Source organism: Dipodomys ordii, unplaced genomic scaffold, assembly GCF_000151885.1.
Source record: "Dipodomys ordii isolate 6190 unplaced genomic scaffold, Dord_2.0 Scaffold70, whole genome shotgun sequence".
Classification (NCBI taxonomy): Eukaryota; Metazoa; Chordata; class Mammalia; order Rodentia; family Heteromyidae; genus Dipodomys; species Dipodomys ordii.
The window spans coordinates 6,032,829-6,057,025 of NW_012267286.1; the positions used below are offsets into that span (position 1 = coordinate 6,032,829).

A 24,197-nucleotide genomic window follows, 5' to 3' on the forward strand; every position below is an offset into this window, starting at 1 on the left:
GGTCTCTCCTGCCCGGGCTGGCTTTGAACCGTGATCCTCAGATCTCAGCCTCCTGAGTAGCTAGGATTACAGGCGTGAGCCACCAGTGCCCGGCATTCTTCCCATTTTGTAGATAAGTGGATTGAGACTACCTAAATATTCTAGCCCTTGAGCCACGCCTCAAATTGTCTTTTAGTCCATTTTTTCAGATAGGGTCTCATCTTTTGCTACTACCTGCCCTGGCTGCAAACCATGGACCATGATTCTCCTACCTCTGCCTCCTGATATTTGGGATGCAGACACAATCACTACGAACCATCATACCCAGCTGGCTATGGGGTTTTTGGGGGAGAGAAGCAGGGGGTTCCAGTACCATGGCTTGACTTTAAGGCCTTGCACTTATTCGGCTTGCTTGGTAGGCTGGTCCTCTTCCACTTGAGCCCCCAGTCTATCTTCTTGCTGGTTACTTGGAGATGGAGTCTTATAGATTTTTCTGCTCAGGCTGTTTTCAAACTGTGATCCTCCAGATCTCAACTGCCTGAGTAGCTAAATTAGGCATCATCTATGAGCACCCAGCTTCCCAGCTTGTTTTTGAGACAGTCAGCCTAGGCTGACCTCAAAACAATCCTCCTATCTTTACCTCCTGAGCTACTTTAATTTCTAAACATTTAATTCTCAAAACTTCTCTTCTCCTCCATTGTTATTACCCGCTCTCTCACCTGTCATTGGGATTAAATGAATGGCCTCATATTACTTAACCTACATTCACTCTGTCTACCCACTGCCCCCACCTATCTGTTCTTTCCTGTGCAGTAAGAGTACCATTGCTATACTTAGTTTTACTACTTAACACTCAGTGGTTTGCAGTCTAAACGTAAATGAAAACTCTAACACAGCCTATTAGGCCCTGTATGAAGCGTCAAGTCAAAGCTCACTTGTTGATTGAAACAATTATGTAGTGTCTGTGCTTCACCTGTTTTATAGTAGAACATCTATCTTTTTCAGTGTCATTATCTATTTAGTGTTGTATCATTTGCTGAATTCCATGAAAGCAGGGGTGATTTTTGTATTTTACCACCGATTAGCACCAGTGCTTTCCTGGTACATGTAATAGATACACCCAAAGTATTAGTTGAGTAAATTGAAAGAATGAACACATTTAACCATCAGACAACATTCAAGATCTTGGATACTGAAATGTAGCCAAAATTAATATGGAAGACAGCTTTCTTAGGACACTTCAGTGTAAATAAAAGCATCCAAACATCTCATGAACTTCTAAGAATTCTCTGTTTAAATGTAATGTGAACATCAGAATCATTAATATAGAAGGATGAATTCTGTTCAGTGTTTGCTATTTGAGACACTGGAAGGTATATAGATAACATATGTGGGTGCCAGTGGCTCACACCTGTAATCCTAGCTACTCAGAAGGCTAAGATCCAAAGGATCATAGTTTGAATGCAGCCTGGGAAAAAAAAGTCCATGAGATTCCACCTTCAAAAATAATTAGCAAAAAGCTAGAATTGGAGATATGGCTCAAGTGGTAGTACAACAGCTCAAAGCAAGTGCAAGGCACTGAATTCAAACCCTGGTACTAACAAAAAAATCCATTAGGTTGTTAGACTTGGAAGCTGAAGAGGGGAGGGCCTGTTCTCCCTAACATGTGTTTTACTGCTTATAGAAAATCCATTTTTTGAGCTGCTTCATTGTGGAGCTGCACTAGACTACGAGATGGTAGGAAGAGTGAGTTAGATTGGCCATCTCTTCATTTCCCAGTGATCTAGTTCTCTCCTGAGTAAATTTAATCTAATTTCTTCATGACAGCAGGATTTTTTTAATCTAGGAAAATGAAAATTAAAAAGAGAATATAAAGATGAAATATTACAACTCAAAACTCGTATGTTTTTCTCAATATATAGTATTTCCCTTTTCATTTCTCTTATAGACCCAGTAAAGCACACCATTATGGAATATGGACCGGATTAGTAAACCGGGTAAAATATAATACAGCGTCAGCAATTGAGAAGGTGCAAAAAATTATTGTCCATGAAAACTATAATGGATCCACCTACCAAAATGACATAGCTTTGATTGAAATGAAAAAAAAAGCTAACCAGAAAGAATGTCATATCTCTAATTCTATCCCTGCCTGTGTCCCCTGGTCTCCATATCTATTCCAACCTAACAACAGATGCATCGTTTCTGGCTGGGGGCGAGAAAAAGGTATTTGTTTTGTTATTTGTTACCCAACATCAAGGGGTGGGAAGTGAAAGGGACTAGGAGGAATAGAAAAGCATGGGAGTAAACCTCTTAGAATTAGAGAGACACTATCATAAAGTAGAAGAGTGAACACACAGGCGGACTGGGCTTGTGATCTGTGCATTTGCTCAGCAAGGATGTCAAGAGCAGGAGAATCCCGAAACTGGCTTACTGGCTCTGCTGTCCTGTCACTACCATGAAGTTCTTCATGAGTTTTCAAGGGTTCCCATCCCACATGTCCATTTTGCACTGGGTCTTATACATCACATAGCCAGTCCTTATGCAGACATTCAAAGGACACTTAAACCCTGATTGTGAAGTTGATATTGAGAGGTCAACATGAACCAAGAAGAAAGAATAGACAGGATGTCCAGAAAGTATGGATTTTATGGATTGGTTGGAGTGATATAGACAGACGGTAAAAGGTTTGCAGAATAGGAACAGAATAGTGGTCCCTAAGACTGGGAAGGGAAGTGAGGAGCGCAGGGTGGAAAGCAGCTAAGGGAGGGGCTCCAAATGGCTAAAGTGGAGGAATCACATCTGTCGTTTAGCACTGCGGCAGCCAAAGCAATCTACTTTTCAACTGTGACTATTTTCAAATGAGCAATTTTGTGGAGAATACAAAATTCCCAGCATGTAAATAACATTCATGTTTAAAGAGAAAGGTATGCTTGTGCTAATTTATTACCCACTGTATACATATATTGAATTATGAATAATGTACCCCATAAAGTTAGCTTCTTGGAACTGTGGGTATTGAAGAAGATAACATCCAGTGATAAAATACACCATAAAAAGATTGCTGTGAACTGGGGGAAAAAATAGAGGGAGATGGGACAAAGACTGATCCCACACCCATGAGGCATCCTGTGTTCTTGCGTTTTCCTCATTTGTCTTGGTCTGAAAGTCAATAGTACCTGGTCCCTTTCCTTCCATGGACCAAATATTTCAAGAACCTGAATGGTCACTTAAATATAAAGCAAATTCTAAGTCCTCTTTCAAGTGCTTCAGATTGCCAAAGAAATGGATTTCCTTCAGACACACAAAATCACACACTGATAACTTCCTTCTGCATTTTTTCACTGTAAAAAAAAGTTTTCAATTTAACAAGCTTGCATGAGGTATTCAGGAGCTGTAAGAAGATTTACTTTGTGAGAAGAGATCATTACCAATATCTAGCCAATTCCCCTGCTGAACTCAGTGACCTGAGGGAAAGGATTGTACCCTAGTGATCTCAGCATGCCAGGCCTTAATTAAGCAGTAATGACTTCACCTGTAGTCTCTCCCTTGACTTCACCTGCAAAGACAATTATAGCACTAAGCATTTGAAGAGCATGTGACTAAATGTGCTAAGACATTGTTCTCAAAAGTTGATATGTGGGGCTGTGATGTGGCTTGGTGGTAGAGTGCTTGCCTAGCATTCATGAAGCCCTGGGTTCGATTCCTCATTACCACATACACAGAAAAAGCCAGAAGTAGCACTGTGGCTCAAGTGGTAGAGTGCCAACCTTGAGCAGAAGCAGCTCAGGGACAGTGTCCAAGCCCTGAGTTTAGGCCCTAGGACTCGCAAAAAAAAAAAGTTAATAAGTGTCTTAAATAATATATGTCATACATATATATATATATATATACACACACACAGACATATATGTATTTTCATGTATACAAACATGTTCTATATTTGTGTGTGTGCCAATATTCAGGCTTGAACTTGGGACCAGGATGCTCTTTCTTAGCATTTTTGCTCAAGGCTGGCACTTTAAACTTGAACCACAACTTCCTTTTTCATTTTTTTTGCTGGTTAATTGGAGATAAGAGTCTCACAGACTTTCCTGCCTGGGCTGGCTTCAATCATCAAATCTCAAATCTCCTGGGTAGCTAGGATCACAGGCATGAGCCACTATGCTTGATTTTATATATGTTCTTTATGTTATTCTTTATATTATAGATAGATAATTTGCTACCCCAATGTTTTACTAAGTTATGAGACCATTTATTCAGATTTTTCATTTGTGATTTCTAAATGTCTGTTTCCTCGTTTTATTTAGACAACCAAAAAGTCTTTTCACTTAAATGGGGTGAAGTTAAACTAATAGGCAACTGCTCTAAGTTTTACTCAAATCGCTACTATGAAGAAGAAATGCAATGTGCAGGTAAGTGCCGAGTGGTTTATCTGAGACATATATTGTATTAATAAGTTGTCATGACTTTAATAAAATAACTTAAGCTGAACATTTGTAAAGAAAAGAGAGTGTAGAAACATGGTTCAAGTGGTGAAGGACCAAAGCACCAAAACTGTTGGTGCAAAGCAAGTATATGTGAGCCCCTAAATTCAAGCCCCAGTACTGGCAAAAAAGAAACGAAGCTCATTTAGTTACAGAGGCTTAAGAGCATGGTGTTGGTATCAGCTGTCATGAGCCTTTCATGGCAATGTACCACAAAAGTTCCAGATCAGAAGTGAGGTCAACTGAAAGACAGGAAGCAGACAGGAGATATGCATTGTAAGCACTGAGGTTTGAGGTTCTGGGCAAAAAATTACCAAAACCTCATCTCACTAAACAAGCCCCCGATGCGGTGGTTTACATTTGTGTTCACAGCTATATAAGAGGTGTAGTAGGAAGATGGAGGTCTGAGGCCTTGGCAAAAAGCTCAAGAATCTATGTGGAAAATAATGAAAGCTGGGATGTGGATTCCAGTGGTAGAGCACTTACCTAGCAATCTGAAGGCACTGTAGTGCCAAAACTTTTTTTTTTTTTAAAGGAAACAAAAAAGCAATATGGCCTGGGCTTACTCTATTGTTGAGAACTAATTTGGAAGTCTCACAAGAACTATCTTAATCCCTCTGAGATTACACCTCCCTGATCTAAGGACTTTTTATTATCACCACACTGAAAACCATCATGTGTGTGTGTATGCTGAACAAACAGCTTTTTGCTAGAGAAATTAGAGAAAAGAGTCTCAATGATTTATCTGCCCTGGCTGGCTTTGAACCTTGATCCTCAGATCTCAGCCTCCTGAGTTGCTAGGATTACAGGCATGAGCCACACATGCTCACCACATGAACTCAAACTATATCCAACCATGCTTTAAAGTTACTGGAGGTAGAGCACCCACCTAGTTAACTCAGTACCATCAAAGAAAAAAAATGTGGCTGGGAATGTGGCTCAGTGGTAGACTGCTTGCCTAGCACGCATGAAGCCCTGGATTTGGTTCCTCAGCACCACATAAACAGAAAAAGCCTGAAGTGGCGCTGTGGCTCCAGTGGTAGAATGCTAGCCTTGAACACAGAGTGACTTGGGGATAGTGCCCAGACCTTGAGTTCAAGCCCCACAAATGAAAAAAAGATAAAAGAAAAGAAAAAAGAAGGTCAAAGGTCCTGAGAAGAAATTGGCCTCCCATATTGAAATAGAGCTCAGGATTTTACTGGGCAAAGAATTGCTTTTGTGAAGAAGACAAACTCTGAGGTCTGGTTGCCTGCAGTCTTGCCAGCCACGTGTAAGCTGGGTTAAGTTGGACAAGTTAGCAAACCTCTCTGTTTATTGTCTCATTTGTAAAATGAAGAAAAGCATGAGTCTTACTCATCAGGCTGTGGTGATGATGAAAACATTGCCTAATACTCCGTAAATCCCAGGTATTCTATTGCTTTCCCACTTGGTGTGTGATGCGGTGATGTAATCTCACATTGGTATATAATTGCATAGAGAACCCAGGCAGAAAACAACTAATAATTTAGGAAAACAACTAGAACACTTTCCAATCTGCCAGCCCAGGAGAGGCCCACAGAGAGGGAGAGCCCCTGTCACATCCTGACAGGTGAGTGCAAGAAAGCCAGAGTTGCTATATTCTGGGTGGAGGAGGCAGGAAGGAAGGTGGTACGGCTGCTTAGAACAATAGCGGGGAAACAGGCAATTTCTCTCTCTCAGGTACAGAGGATGGATCCATCGATGCCTGCAAAGGAGACTCCGGAGGCCCCTTAGTCTGCATGGATGCCAACAACGTGACTTACGTTTGGGGCATTGTGAGCTGGGGTGAAAACTGTGGGAAGCCAGAGTTCCCAGGAGTTTATACCAAGGTGGCCAATTATTTCGACTGGATTAGCTATCATGTAGGAAGATCTCTGATTTCTCAGTACAATGTCTGAAACGGTGACCTCCGTCTTTCTACCCTCCTTCGCGCAGTTCCATTTGGATGGGAATAAAGCTGCATAATTAATACAGAAAATGAGGCAGAGCTTACAGCCTATTGACATTTCGCTGTGTAATTCCCGAATAAAATACTTTGGCTAAACATGTCAGATTTTGTTGTTGTTATCACTGTTTGGTTGAGGTTTTGTTCGGTGCTGGAGACTGAACCCAGGGGCTCCTACATGCTCAATACCCTCAGCCTAGGGGTTCTGTCAAAAAGCTAGATTGCCTAACCCTTCTTCACACATTGTGGTCGGGGTGACAGAATATATATGTACAAATACACACATGCCTAGTTTAAAAAACAAAAGTACTAAAATAGGTATTTATGGCTCTCGTACAGTTCCTGGGGTTTGAACTGAAGGGCCTGGGCACCTGTTCCTGACCTTCTCTTTGCTCTAAACTAGCTATCTACCATTGGTGCCACAGCTCTATTTCCAGCTTTCTGGGTAGTTAATTGGAGATTTTAAATACGGTCCTGCCCGGGCTGGCTTTGAACCGTGATCTCCAGATCTCAGTCTCCAGAGTAGTTAGGATTACAGACATGAGACACCAGCTCCCAGGCGGGGCTCGCTTATGTTCAAGGCGTGGCTCCAGCGGTGTGGTCACGTGGGCGACGCGGCCGCGGCGCGCTGGCGTTCCGCCCCGCCCCTCTCAGCTCGCCCCGCCCCTCCGCTCGCCACGCCCTCTCAGCTCGCCCCGCCCCTCCGCTCGCCACGCCCCTCTCCGCTCGCTCCGCCCCGGGCCTCCCCAGCTGCGCACGCGCCGTCCTCGGCTCCGGTGAGCACGCTGGTGGCGTCGCACACGTCCCCTCCAGTCAGTGAAGGCAGCGTGGGGCCGCCAGCTCGCCCGCCCAGAAGGCGCGGGCATGGAGCCCGCTGCGGTTGCGCCCGGGGCCCACGCCGCTGCGTAGGGCTCGGCGAGGGCGAGCGGTGAGCGGCGGGCCCGGCCGCGCGGATGGCCCGGTCTCCGCGGCCCGCACTCGTGGTCCTCCTGCTGGTCCTGACGGCGGCCGTCGGGGGTCAGGAGCCGGAGCCCGAGCAGAGCCCGGACTGGCGGGCCACGCTGAAGACCATCCGCAACGGCATCCACCGGATCGACACCTACCTGAACGCCGCCCTCGACCTGCTGGGGGGCGAGGACGGGCTCTGCCAGTACAAGTGCAGCGACGGTGAGGACGTGCTCGCGCGGGGTCGCGCAGGGGCGGGGCCGACCTTGACGCCGCCCTCTGCGTGGGGCCGGCCCACAACGGACCCCGGCGCTCCGAGGGGGGCGGGTCCTCCGGGCTGCGCTGCTTGTCAGCTGCTTTATTTCATTCTTAATTATCATCATCGTCATCATTATCATCATCATCATCATTATTATTATTATCATCGTCATTATTATTATCATTATTGTTGTTATTATTATTGCAATTGCACAAAGTTGCCCAAGGCCGGACTGATGTAGGAACCCTGAGAATAGACTGATTTTTAACTCTGTTTTTGCGCTGGCAAACGAGTCAGATAAACATGCCATGCTGATGGAGGATTTATGTAGTTGTGACAAAGGGGATGCGCACAGGGGTTCCAGGTACATGAACTAGGTGAAGAGTTCACGTCTTGTGGGACTGTGTTACCCCTTCCCGCACTCTCTTGCCCTTCTGTCCCCACCCCCACGTTGTGTCGTTTGTTTTCCACAGAGTGTCTCGTGAGTGCCCCTGCTGCATCTGTTCACTCTTCGTCCTGCTAATGGAGAAATTTTAAGTCAGGCGTCCTCTTACTAGCTTCCCGGAGGATGAGCATTAAAAGCTTTTTTTTTTTTTTTTTCCTGCAAAGCTGTGGAAAAAAATCAGTTGCGACCTTTGTACAGATTCCTTATGTACTCCACTGTTGAGAGAAGTGTAAGGGATTAATGAGAGTTCTGATAACTTGTAGAAAATCGTCCATCAAGGTTTGATAGTTTTCTTACCTTGGATATCACTGATCCCTGTTACTCATTTTTGGTCAATATTAATATATATATGTGTGTGTATATATATATAATTATTCACTTAAGGCTTTCACGTTTTAAAGCTTTGAGTCAACATTCTTGTTTGGGGAAATTATGGTGGTGTTGATAAAGTCAGTATTTCAAGGCAGAGAGTTTGGGAATGTATAAGCAGTTGAGGTTCTTTGAATGCTTAAATGTTTTAAGAGTTCAGAAAAGAACTTGGGCTACTGTTTGGAAACATGTTAAGTTGGTACTTGGGAAATCATGTTTCCAGTAAGATTAGCCAAGATCTGAGCCAGTTAATGCCAGGAACTCCTTCCATGTCAAACTGTGATGCCACCTGTTGCCTGTAATTCCCTAAGTTATCCAGTCATTTCTAGTTTTCTGTTACTGAAGACATGGGTTGTATCTAGGATGCATGCTAATTCTAAAGCAGGTGCTAAGCTAAAGTTAATTAGTTCTAAATGTTTCCACCATTGTGTATCAGGAAAGATGGCTTTGTTCTTGTGGAGCTTGTAAGAAGTAAATGAATAATTTAGGAATTAGATAGTAGTCTTTCCTGAGGTAAAAGAGTTTTACTTAGTCATTATGCAAATATTAGTGTTCCATCCACGGGTCCACTTTTGCTCTACTAATTGGGAGATCCATCAATGGAAAAAAAAAAAAAAAACAGACAAAATCCCTGACGTGGAGCTGATGTTCTTGTTGGGGAGAACCCATGAGCAAAGCAGTAAACAATTAAAATGCACCGAGTATGGACTGTATTCAGAGCTCTTAGTATGCGGGTGAGTGAGAATCACTTGGAAAACAAAGACTGGTGGGCATAATGTTCAGGAGAGTATTTGAGAAGAACCTGAAAATGGGAAGGGTGACATTGATTATCTGGGGAAATGTGTTCCAGACAGAGGAAGGGGCAATGCCTAGGACCTCAGAAAGAGCCTACAAGGTTGACTGAAGGTTGTGTCATGAGCCACAGGGAAGCTGCAGCTGCTATTTACAGAGATAGGGAGGACTTGGACAGAGGAGTCTTTATAAACTTAGCTATGAGTAAAGTGTCTTTGAAGTTGAGTGCGTACTATTCTTATTCAATGACTGTTCTACATTTTCCTTTTACTTCATCTGGTTTCATCTTCCACCAACCCCAGATCTAATACAATTTGCCATGGTGCGGGGGGGGGGGGAGGGGGGTATCTATTTGGAGTTTAGAACAAGGTCTACAGTATAAAAAACACAAATGAGCAGGAAGATTATTTGAAAGTGAAAGAGTCATGAAAGGAAAGTAGTGAGAGTCTACATTTGGAGAGGGGTCTCAAAGAGGCGCCCGGTAAAGTCCACATCAGAGCTGTGCACTGATTGCTTGATGGCTTGAGTATGCCCCCTCCTGGCTCTTTTCATTGGTTGAGCTGGTACCTAGGGCCTAGGTACCATGTTTTCAGAGAATGTAGTTCAGAGCCACCGTGTTGATAATTCCAACAAAGCAAAACATATATATTCTTTTAATTACCATCACTTGAGAAGTCTTCCTGGAACAGTGATGCAAAATCTCCTTCACTGTGCTAGTGACCAAAGCAGAACCAAACAGAAACAGACAAAACCCAGAACTAGAGGAGTACAGGGATTCCCGGAAGATGCTCTGTGTTCATTCAGCAAGTCTTGCTTTACCCAAGGACCTGGCATTATGGAGACCTGCTTCCTTGCTTTTGGCCCTCGTCTGTTGGGTAAGAAAAAGGCTTTAGTAAAATGATTTAAGGAATGAAGTATGATGTTTTCCGTTTATTCTTGACCTTTTTCTCCATGACATCAGAGAATATTTGAACAAGAAAACCTTTCAATTTCTCTTGAAAAATAGAAAACAAAATAGGCTTACAGTTTTAGAATTCGAAGTACATTGTTAATTCACTCAGTGATGTATACTTTAAAGTATACTATAACAAGGTATTATACTGAATGAAGCTAGGGATCAAGAGAGTTAGGGAGGGGAATGGAGGCAGGGTGCACAAGTCCAGGTAAAAGATCTTGGTGGTTTTATTAAGTCGGGAGCAACAGAGGGCCTGAGAAGTGTTTGAATTTAGATAGATTTTTGAAGGAAGAGCCACTAAACTTGCATATGTGAGTAGGGCCAAAAAAATAAAAATGGTGCCAGTGTTTTTAGCCTGATCAAGTAGGACAGACTTGGGGTATTTAGAAAAGATGAGGACGTGTTTGAGAACTTTGGAGAATGGCTGAGTAGAGGCCCTGTTGAAGGAGAAAAGACGATTACTGCAGTCATATCCTCAAATAAATGAGTCATGGCTTAAACCAGTTACCTCAAATTCTTCCCCTCTTCTAATTGTTTTTCCCCATGGTGTAATTTCTTAGGTGCTCATTACGTGCTAGGCATCTTCTAGGTGGGCTAAAGTTCCATCCTCATAGGAACTGTTACACTCATGTGGGCAGGACACACTGGAAAGAAAAGGAAAGCCAATAAAGTGAAGGAGGAAGGAAGGAGTGCTATTTCACATGGGGCGAGCTGGGAGGACCTCTCTAAGGCATTACACTTGAGGAAACCCAAAACCAGTACTCACAACTATTTTGCGACTTATTCTAAGGAGCCAAATTACCAACACTTATATTGCATCGTATGCTATCCAGTGTTTCACCCACAGCAGGTACAGGATCTTTATCACTCAGTTTTGCCAACTTCCTTCAAGACAAGTATGTGCCCCAGTCCTGTTAGAGACAGCTCCTTCCTCCATCCTCACACCTCCATGTTCATTTTGCCTAGCCCTTATCTGTACTGTCTCTTTTCCTCTTTGTTCTTCAGTCTAGGTATGTCTGCCGACTTGTTCTTCCTCACTTACTTTGTTTCTGATCATTTTCCCATTTAATAATAATCTTACAAATGAGAAAATGGCTCCAGTATTAATATACTTAGATACATATGCACAGGTTATCACCACCTACTATTCACCTGTCAGGAAGCTTTGTTACAGACGTGACATCAAGGCCTCTTTCGTTCAATGCAAAGGGAAGGAAAGACATAAGTATTTCAGTTGTATTAACATTGAGGGAAATAGCTTCCTGGTAACAAAGTAAGTAGACACCCCTCTGCCTTTAAACTCTAGGACCTTATTAGTTAGTTGTCTGTTGTCATCTGCAGTGCTCATCTGATGGTGCCAGAAGTCTGTAGATCGGCAGATGAACAGGAAGGGGAGTACATATGGGACCACATAAGCCAAGTAGTGTCATTTCCACTAATAGACACCATATATCTTTCTCCAATTTCCAGACAATGCTTTAGATGATACATTTCTAAACGTAAAGCATTAAGTCTAGTTGTTAACCTGAGAGATAGAGTAAATACCCTAATTTTTCTTGTTTGCAGAAAGCACTTTTTTGGGGGGAGGGGGTCCAGTCGTGGAGCCAGAACTCTGGGCCTGGGCGCTGTCCCTCAGCTCTTCAGCTCAAGGCTAGCTCTAGCGCTCTACCACTTGAGCCACAGCGCCACTTCCAGTTTTTTCTTTTTGCTTATGTGGTGCTGAGGAATCGAACCCAGGGCCTCATGCATGCCAGGCAAGTGCTCTACCACTGAGCCACCTTCCCAGCCCCAGAAAGCACTGTTTTAATAAATATTTTTATTGTAAAAATACTGTACAGAGAGGTTACAGTTGCATGAATAAGGTAATGAGTACATTTCCTATCGAGCATTGTTACCCCCTCCTTTGTTTTTCCCCTACCATCCCTTCCCTCCTCACCTCCACAATTCCTCACCCTCACAAAGTTTGTAAAGTTTGTTTTCAACATAGTGTCTTGTTCATCTCGTGATTACAATGGGTCAACCTGTATCTTTATTTGAGCTTTTTGCTATTTCCCTTTCCCTCCTCAAGTAGAAGAATGTATATACAAGATGCAGGACACCAGAATCAAATACAGTGAAAACAGGGGTTATACCATGGGGGAGGAACATACAAGAGAAACAAAAGAATCATATAGTACATTATAAGTACATTAAAAACAACAGCATGAAAGATAAAACCTCTTATGTCTCTATCTTGGGGTTCATTTCACTTAGCGTCATCTTATATGGTCATACGTACATAGCTTTTGACTTTTAATGCTTGTCCTAGACATTTACTAGTTATTGCAGATAAGGAAAACTATGAGTTATTTTATGATTAGTGTAGAGTAGTTCTACAAAGCACTTTTTGAACACACAAAGCACTTTTTGAACACACTAGTGCACTGTACTTTTTTGAGAAGAACAGTTTGACTTATTGTTTAATACATATAAACTATATAGTTAAAAACCCAGACAAAAGACAACTTTCTAGAAGGAAACTAGAATGGATTCCCCAAGAGTATAAATCTGATTTAGCCTCTCCTTGTGATGGATTTCAGTATGATTTGTCCCCTCCAAATGTCATGTTGCAATGTAAGCCCCATCAGTAGATGCAGTATTATGAGTGGGACTTTAAAAGATGCTTAGCCATCTTTCCTCATGAGCGGATCCACTTCTGCAAGAGGGAATCTTCTATTAGTCACTGGCTCAAATGGCTCAAGTGCCTGCCAGCAAGCATGAAGCCCCAGTACCACCATCATACCCCCCCAAAAAAAAGTTTGGTTCAATCAGACACAGTCTGTCTCTTACTATGTGATGTGGTCTGCACCACCTCAGGATGCTCCCAGCAAGAAAGCCAGCACCAGATGTGGCCCCTTGATCCTGCATCAGGGCTGTGAACTACCTGACCTTTGTGGCACACCTCTGTGATCTAAACTGCTCAGGAGGCAGAGATTGGGAGGATTGTGGCTTGAAGCCAGTCAGACAAAAAGTTAGCAAAGCCCCATTTCAATCAATAAGCTAATTGTGGGACATGCCTTTCATTTCAGTGATGCAGGAGATACAGATAAGAAAGGATTGTGGGGCTGGGAAGGTGGCTCAGTGGTAGAGTGCTTGCCTTGCATGCATGAGGCCCTGGGTTCAGTTCCTCAGCACCACAGAAACAGAAAAAGCTGGAAGTGGTGCTGTGGCCCAAGTGGTAGAGCACCAGCCTTGAGCTGGAGAGCTGAGGGACAGCACCCAGGCTGAGTTCAGGCCCCAACTGACCAAAAAAAAAAAAAGGATTGTGGTCCAATTTACCCAAGAAAACAATGCAGCCAGCCCCTCCTATTAAATAACTAAAGCAAAAATGGACTAGGGGCATGGCTCAGGTGATAGCACATCTGGTGCAGGGCTGCCTTCTTCTAGGCAAGGGTTCTAATGTGGCAAGCCAAGAAGTGTAGTTTCTCATGATGCTTTCAAGGGACATGCAAACCTGACAAACCTTCATTCAGTAAGATCACATAACTGCCTAAGTGGTCTAGCCAAGGGGTTAGCCATGGCTGCTCAGAGAGGGCATCCAAGGCCCCTTCTGTGGGCCCTTGAGTGTAAGAAGCTACATAATAAGTAAGTGCTTCCCCCCCCCCCACTTTCCATTAGCTGTTTGTGAAAAGTCACCTGGAGTGGGGGCGGAATAAACAGCCCTGTATATCATCTAGTGGAATTAACATGATCAAATCATCACTGAATGGCTCCAGTCTTCCTTGGCTTAAAGGTTTGTGTGCAGTGGAGCATTTGCTACAGGTTGGGGAGATACAGTTCATGTCTGAGAGATTTAACCTAAAGTCTTTAGGAGTTGGAAATTACAGGACAGCAGCCTGGATTTATTGCTCCTATATATGGGCCCAACTGGCATGTACCTTTGAAATCGACAGTGGTCCAGAACAAGCTTCTGTATGTTTTAGACATACAAAAATAATTATTAACATACCGTGCATGTACATATAAGTGCCCTTTTGTAAAGGAGTCATATTCTTCATAGGAGAAATAAAAACAAGACAGACTTAGCATTCTTAATGTTCATTAAAGACATAAAACTTTTTTCTTTTTTTTTTGGTCAGTCATGGGGCTTGAACTCTGGGCTTGGGTGCTGTCCCTGCACTCTTCAGCTCAAGGCAAGCACTCTACTGCTTGAGCCACAGCACCACTTCTGGTTTTCTGAGTGGTTTATTGGAGATAAGAGTCTCACAGATTTTCCTGCCGTGCTGGCTTTGAACTGTGATCCTCAAATCTCAGCCTCCTGAGTAGCTAGGCGTGAGCCACCGCCTTCTGGCTAAAGACATAATATTTTTATGTCAGCATCCAGCTAACTATTTCCAGGGCTAGCCTGGTACATTGTAGACCTTTTTAAGCATGTATTTTATTTCTGTTCTTTGAGAATTATATATTTATGTTTTATAGAACTCATTTGTGTTTTATAGGATCGAAGCCTTTTCCACGCTACGGATATAAACCATCCCCACCAAATGGATGTGGTTCTCCATTGTTTGGCGTTCATGTAAATATTGCTTTTATTTAATAAGCTTTATGACTGATAAGCTATGTAATACTTTTAATAATGTAAGACTTAATGTATTACCAAGTTCACAAGTAATTTTCCTTGTGGTAAGAGTGATCGGATTCATTATTTTTTGGCAAAATATTTAAATTCTAACAAAACTATAGAATTTGTTTTTTTTTTATCTTGTTGGTTGGTGTCAGTACAATTTAAATTACATTTCCTAATGTTGTTAATCCAACTTAGAAGTTCAAGGTGCAAAAATAATACTATTTAGAAAGGGGACAGGGTAGAATATGCAAATTTCTATATTGAAACAAGGCTTCATGGGGTCTGAGTGTGGTTATTGTTGGGGATGGAACCTAAACCAGTAATTGTGGGGGGAAAATATTGATGAGAATGATTTCCATACAAGGGCTTGTGAGTTGTTTAAAATAACTATAAGTTATAGATAATACAAAAATAGCACCTTTGGGGTATGGATAAGTACTTAAAATTTCAAAAACCTGATATGACTTGTAATTTATATCTCTTGTACACTTCATAGAAAGTACATTTTATTAGAGGAAAGAGTACAGAATATCACAAAAAAATCAAGAAATACTAAAAAAAAAACCCATGTATTTGCGTAACTACCTGAGGAAGTTTTAATTTCTTGGCCTTATGCCTTAGCTGTGTGCTGGTGGCTCATACCTGTAATCCTAGCTACTCAGGAGGCTGAGATCTGAGGATCATGGTTTAAAGCCAGCCCAGCAGGAAAGTCCATGAGATTCTTCTCTCCAATTAACCATCAGAAAACCAGAAGTGGCTCATGTGGTAGAGCTGAAGAACTCAGGGACAGCGCCCAGGCCCAGAGTTCAATACCTACAACTGATTAAAAAAAAAAAAAAAAAGAAAAAGAAAAACTGTGCCTTGAGGTGTGGGCAGTTGGAAGTATGTTTGTTCCTGGCAGATGTGTGACTAAACTAACACTACAAAACAGGGAGCATGAGGCAGGTGAGGTAGGGCAGGGTGGGTGTGGCTACTGTCATGGGTATATAACGGAGATGGTTAACACAAAGTATTTGTGGGCAGGAATGGGCTTTGGAATGGCCTGGGCATCAGCCATTGCCTTTCATTTCTATTAAGTCTATCTGGATACAGTAGTTAAGCAAAAGGGCTTTGCACATCGCTGGCAGTAATCCATCCTTTTGCTCCTGGCAGCTCAACATTGGCATCCCCTCCCTGACAAAGTGCTGCAACCAGCATGACCGGTGCTACGAGACCTGTGGCAAAAGCAAGAACGACTGTGATGAGGAGTTCCAGTATTGCCTCGCCAAGATCTGCCGAGACGTGCAAAAAACACTAGGGCTGGCTCAACACGTTCAGGGTACGGACTGGCTGGCTGGGGACGGGTGGTGTGTGTCGTGGTTTAGTGTAGGATAGAACTTGTAGTAGTGTAGTGTAGCCATAGAACTTGTGCACCTCTGTTAGCTATACCCATACAGCCTCTTCAGTCTCCTGATATGAGGAGCTTGATTTTATAATCCGAGTTTCTATGTGGTCAGAGAAAACTTGGAGGAGAGTTGTCTGAGACATCTACCTGTGCCCTGGAATATGTCCGCAACTGTTCAGAGGCTGACGCTCAAAACCGGGACTGCAGTTGACTTAGTCCATTTAGGCTGCTGTGACAAACTCAGGAGGTACAAGATCAAGCCATCACTTCATACCCATCATTCCCAGAGATACAGGGAAGCACAAATGAGAGAGCCACAGTCCACACCGGAGTGGACATAAAGTGAGGCCCTATCTAGAAAAGCACCAGTATGAAGAGGGGGCAGCGGAGTGGTTCAAGTGGTAGACTGCCTGCCTAGTGAGCATGAGTCCCTGAGTTTAATCCCAGAACCCCAAGAGTAAAAGAAATGGTAAGAAGTTGAAAATACTACCAGAAATCAAACTTGAGTGGGGTTGGGAATGAAGCTTAGTGTGGAGTACTTGCCTGGCATATATGAAGCCCTGGGTTCAATTCCTCAGCACCACATAAACAGAAAAAGCCAGAAGTGGTGCTGTGGCTCAAGTGGTCAAGTGCTAGCCTTGAGCAAAAGAAGCTCAGGGACAGTGCCCAGGCCTGAGTTCAAGCTCCAGAATGGGCACAAAAAAAAGAAAAAAAGGAAATCAAACTTGATTTCTGTGATGGCTCATTGCCAAGTCAAAAGTAGATACTGTTCAAGGGGGAAAAAAAAAAACAGATTCCATTTACTTTAAGCATCTTACATGTGATCACTTTTTAGAAGCCATTGACAACAAAAACATTGAGGTTCTGTGCTTGTGTGTGTGTGTTTGTGCTGGTACTGGGGCTTGAACTCAGGGGCCCCTGGATGCTGTCCCTAAATTTTTCTGTTAAAGTCTAACACTCTACCACTTGAGCCACACCTCCACGTCCAGCTTTTTGATGGTTAATTGGGAATTAGAGTTTCACTGGACGTTGCTTCCCTGGCTAGGCCCAAATCTTGATCAGATCTGTCTCCTCAGTAACTGGCGTAACAGGTGTGAACCCAGCTTCTGAGGTTTTGTTTTTTACACTTGATTTATTCTGCACAGAAAATACCTTTCCAGAGTTGAGGATGTAACTCATTGTAGGCCATGTGCTTCCTTGGCAGCTTGTGAAACAACGGTGGAGCTCCTGTTCGACAGTGTTATCCATTTAGGCTGTAAACCATACCTGGACAGCCAGCGAGCTGCATGCAGATGTCGCTATGAAGAGAAAACTGATCTGTGAGGAAGATCTGACGGTTGGGACACACGAGCATGGAAGAGTAGAACCTTTGCCAAAGAACTGACGTTTTCACTGTCAGTACAAGCTGCCTTACCTTTGTGGAGTTGTCACTTCTAGACCTTACAAAACTGCACGCAAAACCTCAATGCAAAAAGTATGGTGAGGAGGAGGCTCCGCCCTCCCAGGTGTCCTCTCGACATTGCCACCTCCCCATTTCTTTGCCAAGCTCAGAAACAGGTATAGAAGCGTATAGAACTCAGTTTTCATAACCATATTAGTAAAAGCAAATGAGATCGAAATATACAATGTTTCCTAAGGTTTATTCAATGTTGCCTTATTTGAAAATACAGGGAAAATCTTCACTGAGGAGGTATTACTTATTTACTATGAAATTTTGAATGTACATTAGGCCTCAAAGGAGCTGATACTTTTTTCCCCCTCTATTTCAGTTACATATAGTTATATGTTGTCTTTGGTAGCACAGACATAAAGACATGCTAGTTACCAGGTCAGGGGTTCTATGCCTGTGTCTCCCTGAAGATACGACGAACCATTGCAGATATCCTCAGGGACGGAGCCAGATCATGGAACTCTGTGGTGCAGCAGAAGGCGGTATGAGCAGGGTTCAGAAGTGCAGCACCTCGGGTCTGTGGGTCTGTGTGCCACTCTCCACAGGGGTCACATTCTGCTGGAACCTTTGCCTGACTCAGAGAAAAGACAGACTTAGTGAGAGAAGGGAAGACTTGCTGGCCGTCCCACATCAGAGCACACTTGCTGTGTGCTTTGGTGTTTATTCCCTAGCACCTGTTTGTACTGTAGATTCTGGGGTATTCTTTTGTTTTTTTTTCTTTGTTGGTCATGGGGACTGAACTCTGGGCCTGGGTGCTGTCCCTCAGCTCTTCACCTCAAGGCCACCACTTAAGCTCTTCACCACTTAAGCCAAACAGTGCCATTTCCAGCTTTTTCTGCTTATGTGGTGCTGAGAAATTGAATGCAGAGCCTCGTGCATGCAAGGCAAGCACTCTACCACTGAGCTACCTTCATAGTCCTCTGGGGTATTTCTTAAAAGACTTCCACCGGGCGCTGGTGGCTCATGCCTGTAATCCTAGCTACTCAGGAGGCTGAGATCTGAGGAACACAGTTCAAAACCAGCCTGGGCAGGGAAGTCTATGAGACTCTTATCTCCAATTAACCACCAGAAGTGGCACTGTGGCTTAAGTGGTAGAGTGCTCACCTTGAGCTGAAGAGCTGAGGAACAGTGCCCAGGCCCAGAGTTCAAGCCCCATGACTGACCAAAAAAAAAAAAAAAAAGACTTCCCTTTTACTAGTTGGAGTCTTAATAAAAATTATTCTTCATCTGAGCACTGTTAGCTCACACCTGTCATCCTAGCTACTCAGAAGGTTGAAATTTGAGAATCATGGTTTGAAGCCAGCCAGGAAGTATGTGAGATTCTTATCTCTAATTAACCAGCAAAAAGCTGGAAGTGGAACTATGGTTCAAGTGGTAGCCTTGATTATAAAAGCTTAGGGACAGTGCCCAAGGCCCCGAGTTAAAGCCTCAGGACTAGCGCGCATGCGCACACACACACACAAATCGGTCCTCATATTTTTTTCCAAGTCTGACTGTAGAGAGAGGGTTTTGTTTGGCTGACAGTTTAGTAGTTTCAGTCTATGGTCAATCACATGGTTCTATCCATTGTTTCTGAGTCTGTGGTAAGGCAGGACTCACTTAGAAGCAGACTGCAGGCAGAGACAGATAGAGAGGGCCCTAGACAAAATATATCCTGGATAAGATCTTTCCTGCAACTAAGTCACACCTTCAGTAGTTTTCACCACTACCAATCTATTCAGTTATGAATTTATTAATGATTAACTCCTAGATGAGATTAGTTTAGTCACCTCTCAGTAGCGCCACCTGCTGGGGACAAGACTTCAAGATTGGTTTGTGGAAGATGTTACATATCTAAACTAGAATATACATTTTTCTTAAGTGTCAGAATCACAGAAATTTTATGTCTTTACAATTTCTAATAAGAAAAAACATTATAAAATGGAGTCAATACTGAACACTGACTAAAGTTAACTTTTCTAATCATTTATGAACTTATTTTTATTAAGTATATCTCAATCCCAAGATAGGTAACAAGATTTTCAGTACTAGTGACCATTCAGATACAGGAAGAACTGAGCCATCCTGTCTGTTTAGGGTGTTAATGTATCTGAGTTATTTTAATAAAACATTTTTTTTCTCGTAGGGGAGTGCAGAGGAGAGAGGAACAAACACTTGGTAGAGCTAAATTCTAGATGATTTTCATACATACAAGTAACAGAGTGCTTGTTCAAACATTGCTGGGCCCATCCCAGAGTTCCCAATGTCAGCCTTGGGTAGACCCAAGAATGTGAGTTCTCGGGAGGTGTTAGTGCTGGTGGCTCAGAGACCATTTTGAGAAGTGGTCTTATGCAGTCTTCATTAACTAAAAATAGTGAATGTGTTGAAAACCAGGTACTTGCTAGGAATTTGGGATTCATTGTTTCAAAAACTCTCTGGAGGACATTTAGTCCACATTTTATAGAACAGAATGTGAAGCTGTTTAGGTTAAATTCCATTACCTGACCAATGTCTCGAGCCAGGATTTAGGGCTCCATCAGCCTGTTTCCCAGTCCCAGGCACTCACCTGTTTACCTTGGATCGTTGTTGCGTTACAAGTCTAACATCTGCTTGTAATTCTGCAGTGAGTACTACTGTGGTTTGGATCTTGAATCTTTTTCTCCCCTCAATGGCTCACATGTGTCCCTGGCCCAAGGTGTTATTAGGAGATGACAGAACCTGAAGGGTCTGGGCTTAGTGGCAAGGTCATGGCATGACCTTGAAGGGGATCTGGAGACCCCAGCCCTTCCCTCTGCTTCACAGTTTCCCATGAAGTTGAGGATCTTCCTCGGCAGCCCACTCCTGTGCTGACGTGCTGCCTTCACCCTGCCCTCCTAAATTAAAACCTGCACACTGGTAAGCCACAAAGAAACCTTTCCCTTTCTTAAGCCAATTTACCTCAGGTATTTGTTACACTAATGGAAATCTGACTAACAAAATGCATTAGATATCTTAAAATGGACAAAATATTACATTAGAAGATGTAATCTCTGCACTCAGAAGCCTGGGGCAATAAGGTCAGAAGACCAGCCTGAGCTACATAACAAGACTTTGTGTCTCCAAAACCACAAAGGTAATAAAATATGTTAGCAGTGTGTACTTGGCTAGTAGGAAGCAGGAGAATCACACATGTGAGGGTAGCCTGGACTGTAGCAAAACCCCATCTCAAAAAATCCAAACTAATAAAGTAATAAAAAAAATATTTTGGCATAAAATACTTGAGAGAAAAAACAATTCCTTTCCTCTCCTTTCAGGTCAATGGAAGGTCAGCCTATGAGGATTTTCCTCTTATCCAGCAAGAATTTTTAGGACTCAGGCTAAGACCTAGAAAGTCAGACCTAAGAACAGGAAGTTTGGATAGCCAGACAACTCACTCTGGCTGGATGCCGTCCAGAGTGCAAATGTTGAAATGCTGAAATTCACTCTGTGGCTAAATATTTACCAAACATAAACACCTTCTACTGGACCATTGACTGATAATGAGGAAAACAGAGAGCAAGTGGGTCTGCTTTCACCTAGCTAACAGGAGACGGTGGTAATAAAACAAATAACCACTGTTTGTGTGCTTTCCACAGGGCAAGCACGCCCAGAGTGCTGTGTAACCGCCACAGAAGGGCGCACTTGATAGACCATGTTGGAACTACAGACAGAATGACTGGCACTGGGAGGCAGTCTTAAAGGGGAAGGAGATGGCTTGTGCTGCTACCCTAGATAATCACTGAAGGCAGCACGCTCACAGGAGCATAGACTTTTTCTAGAAAGGATACAGCATTTTGTGCAATCAGGAAATGAACAGATGACTTCATTTGAATTAAACCCCTTCTTTTTAAACATGAATACATACAGGACAAAGTGTCAAGTTAAACTTTATTTTATTCCTAGAAAATATACTGAGCAAACTATATAAAAAATGAACTGGTGCCAGCCACTGGTTGCTGATGCCTATAATCCTAGCTATTCAGGAGGCTGAAATCTGAGGATCGCAGTTCAAAGCTAGCCCATGCAAGAAAGTCCGTGAGACTCTTATCTCCAAGTGGCTCAAGTGGTATAGTGCTAGCCTTGAGCTGAAGAGCTCAGGGACAGCGCCCAGGCCCAGAGTTCAAGCCCCATGACTGACAAAAGCAAACAAAAAAATGGACTGGTGCAATGGCTTACACTTATAATCCTAACTACTAAGGAGGCAGATCTGCGGATCTTGGTTCAAAGCCAAGCAGACAAATCTGTGACTCTGATATCCAATTAACCACCAAAAAACTTGAGCTGTAGATATGGACTCAAGCAATACGTGAGCACAAAGACCAAGAGATACAGGACTTGACCGCACTAGCACAAGTACTAATAGGTGCTGATGGCTCATGCCTGTAATCCTGACTGCTCAGAAGGTGAAGATCTGAGGGTCATAGTTTGAAGCCATTTGGGGCAGGAAAGTCTGATGCTCTTTTAACCACCAAAAAGCTGGAAGTGGAGAGTGGTAGAGTCCTTGCCTTGAGCAAAAATGCTCATGGACAGCACCCAGACCCTCAGTTCAAGCTCCAGAACTGGCATAAAAAGCAACAAGTGAATGAGCTGTGTCTTTCCACAATTTCAAAACCTGACAGAATCAAATTCACATGCTGTATCAATTTAGTTGGCATTTGTCAAGTGCTACTGATTTTGCTTGGTTGCCCACAGCTTTTCTATTCCAATCTTAATCACTAATATTAAATCTCAGTCACGGGATTAAAGTGACTATAGAGTTCAGAAGCCTTGTAGACAAGAGCAGATTGCTGATAGGAAGCAAATAAACGACCTTCAGATGATTAGATATTGACCTAAGAAACCCTTCACAGGGCTGGGAATGTGGCTTTGTGGTAGAGTGCTTGCCTAGCATGCATGAAGTTCTGGGGGGTTTGATTCCTCAGTACCACATAAACAGAAAAAGGCAGAAGTGGCACTGTGGATCAGATGGTAGCGCTCTAGCCTTGAGCAAAAGAAACTTAGGGACATTGCCCAAGCCTTGAGTTCAAGCCCCAGGTCTCGAGAAAAAAAAGAAAAAAAGAAACCCCTCACAGTTGTGAGGCCTGATGATACCAAAGTGTAGTGATGGTAAGCTCAGCCGATTCAGGATACAGGTTTCCAGGGCTGCTGGGTTTGGATGGATGGCAAGTCCAGTGAGTTGCCTTAAACAGGCGGCTGTCAGAGTTGGGAGCCTGGCATCTGTGCATGTAAGAGAAGAAAAGGCAGAAAGGGCGAATTCAACAGCCCAACAGGCTTGGGAAGGGTGGCCAAGTCTCCTCCATCCTAGCGGAAGGGGAAATGTTGCGCTCCCTTACTAAGAACTGGGGTTGTAAATATAAAGCAGAAAAAGCGAAGTCAGTAGGTATGGATGGACGCCGGATGAGATGGAGGGGGGCCGGTGAGCGATGTTTGACTGAGGAGTTTCAAGATTTCAACAGCATCTGTGTCCTCCAGGCTTCAGAACTTCGTCAGGCTCTCTTCCAAGACCATGGGGTGCTTTTGTTCAGGGGGAAGGGGAGGGGAGAGGATTCAGTAGTTCTAATATACGGCCCTTGGGGGAAAAGGTAAGTGCTTTCAGTGTAAGTCATTTTCTATCAATCTTTCCTTTATATGATTCAGCTGAGAGGGTCTGGCGTGTTCTAAGTTTGTGGACCTGGTCCTTCCAATATAAATTTGATATGGTCACATGACTTAGTTTGATAAGTTCATAGGTGGTGATCTTTGATTTACAGAAACAAGTTATCAGTGATCTGTACTTGCTGGACAGGTTGTGGTTATTTGCACAAACAAAATGCCAAGTCATTCTGCCTTTACACTCAAAATGGTACAAACTGCAGGCCTGTCATCCTAGCTACACAGGAGGCTGAGATCTGAAGGATCAAGGTTTGAGGCCAGCCAAAGCAGAAAAGTGTTCAAGACTCTTATCTCCAGTTAACCACTCAAATGCTAGACTGCAGGCATGATTCAAGTGGCTCTGGGTTCAAGCCAAGTTACCAACGCGTGCATGCATGCGCATGCACACACGAAGAAGCAAACTGCTGTTTTGTAAAATAGAATCACTCAGGGCAATGAATAATTTGGAAGCTACCATTGTATACAGTCTAAAGTAAGAGCGGTGCACAACCCGTTCTCCCTTATTCTTGAATATCCCTTGTATTTATTTTAATGTGTTAGAAATGGCGCCTTTGAAACAGAAGAGGAGGCCCACACTGCACAGACCAGCAGAACTATATGGCTGCCAGGTATAGTGTGTGGCAGACTTCATTCCTGAGCTTGCCCTTTTTGTCTATAAAATCAACTCTTTTAAGTCAGGCACTGGTGGCTCACACCAGTGTGCTCAGCACCAGGGTCCTGAGATCTCAGGGCCTCAGTTCAAAGCCAGCCTGGGCAGAAAAGTCCATGAGACCCTTAGGTCCAATTAACCTCCAGAAAACGAGAAGTGGAGCTGTGGCTCCATGTTGGAGTGCTAGCCTTGAGCAGAAAAGCTCAGGGACAGCTCCCTGCTCTGAGTTCGAGTTCCAGGACCAGCCCCAAAACAAAAATTCTCT

General features: G+C 43.3%; 2 protein-coding genes across 2 annotated transcripts in view; both read left to right on the plus strand.

The window, feature by feature from the left end:
• The window catches only part of Cfi (complement factor I), a 33,318-nt gene extending 26,800 nt beyond the window's left edge, over positions 1-6,518 (plus strand). The window contains exons 11-13 of the mRNA XM_013023738.1: positions 1,928-2,205; positions 4,290-4,394; positions 6,165-6,518. Coding sequence (XP_012879192.1) covers positions 1,928-2,205; positions 4,290-4,394; positions 6,165-6,382 — 601 coding nt within the window. The 3' untranslated portion in view covers positions 6,383-6,518. The remainder of the gene's footprint in view (positions 1-1,927; positions 2,206-4,289; positions 4,395-6,164) is intronic.
• Positions 6,519-7,192: 674 nt separating this feature from the next.
• Positions 7,193-17,870, plus strand: Pla2g12a (phospholipase A2, group XIIA). The gene is made up of 4 exons (XM_013023797.1): positions 7,193-7,596; positions 14,673-14,749; positions 15,953-16,118; positions 17,389-17,870. Exons 1-4 carry the CDS (start codon positions 7,383-7,385, stop codon positions 17,505-17,507), a joined length of 576 nt encoding a protein of 191 aa, XP_012879251.1. The 5' UTR covers positions 7,193-7,382; the 3' UTR covers positions 17,508-17,870.
• The last annotated feature ends 6,327 nt before the right edge of the window (positions 17,871-24,197 follow it).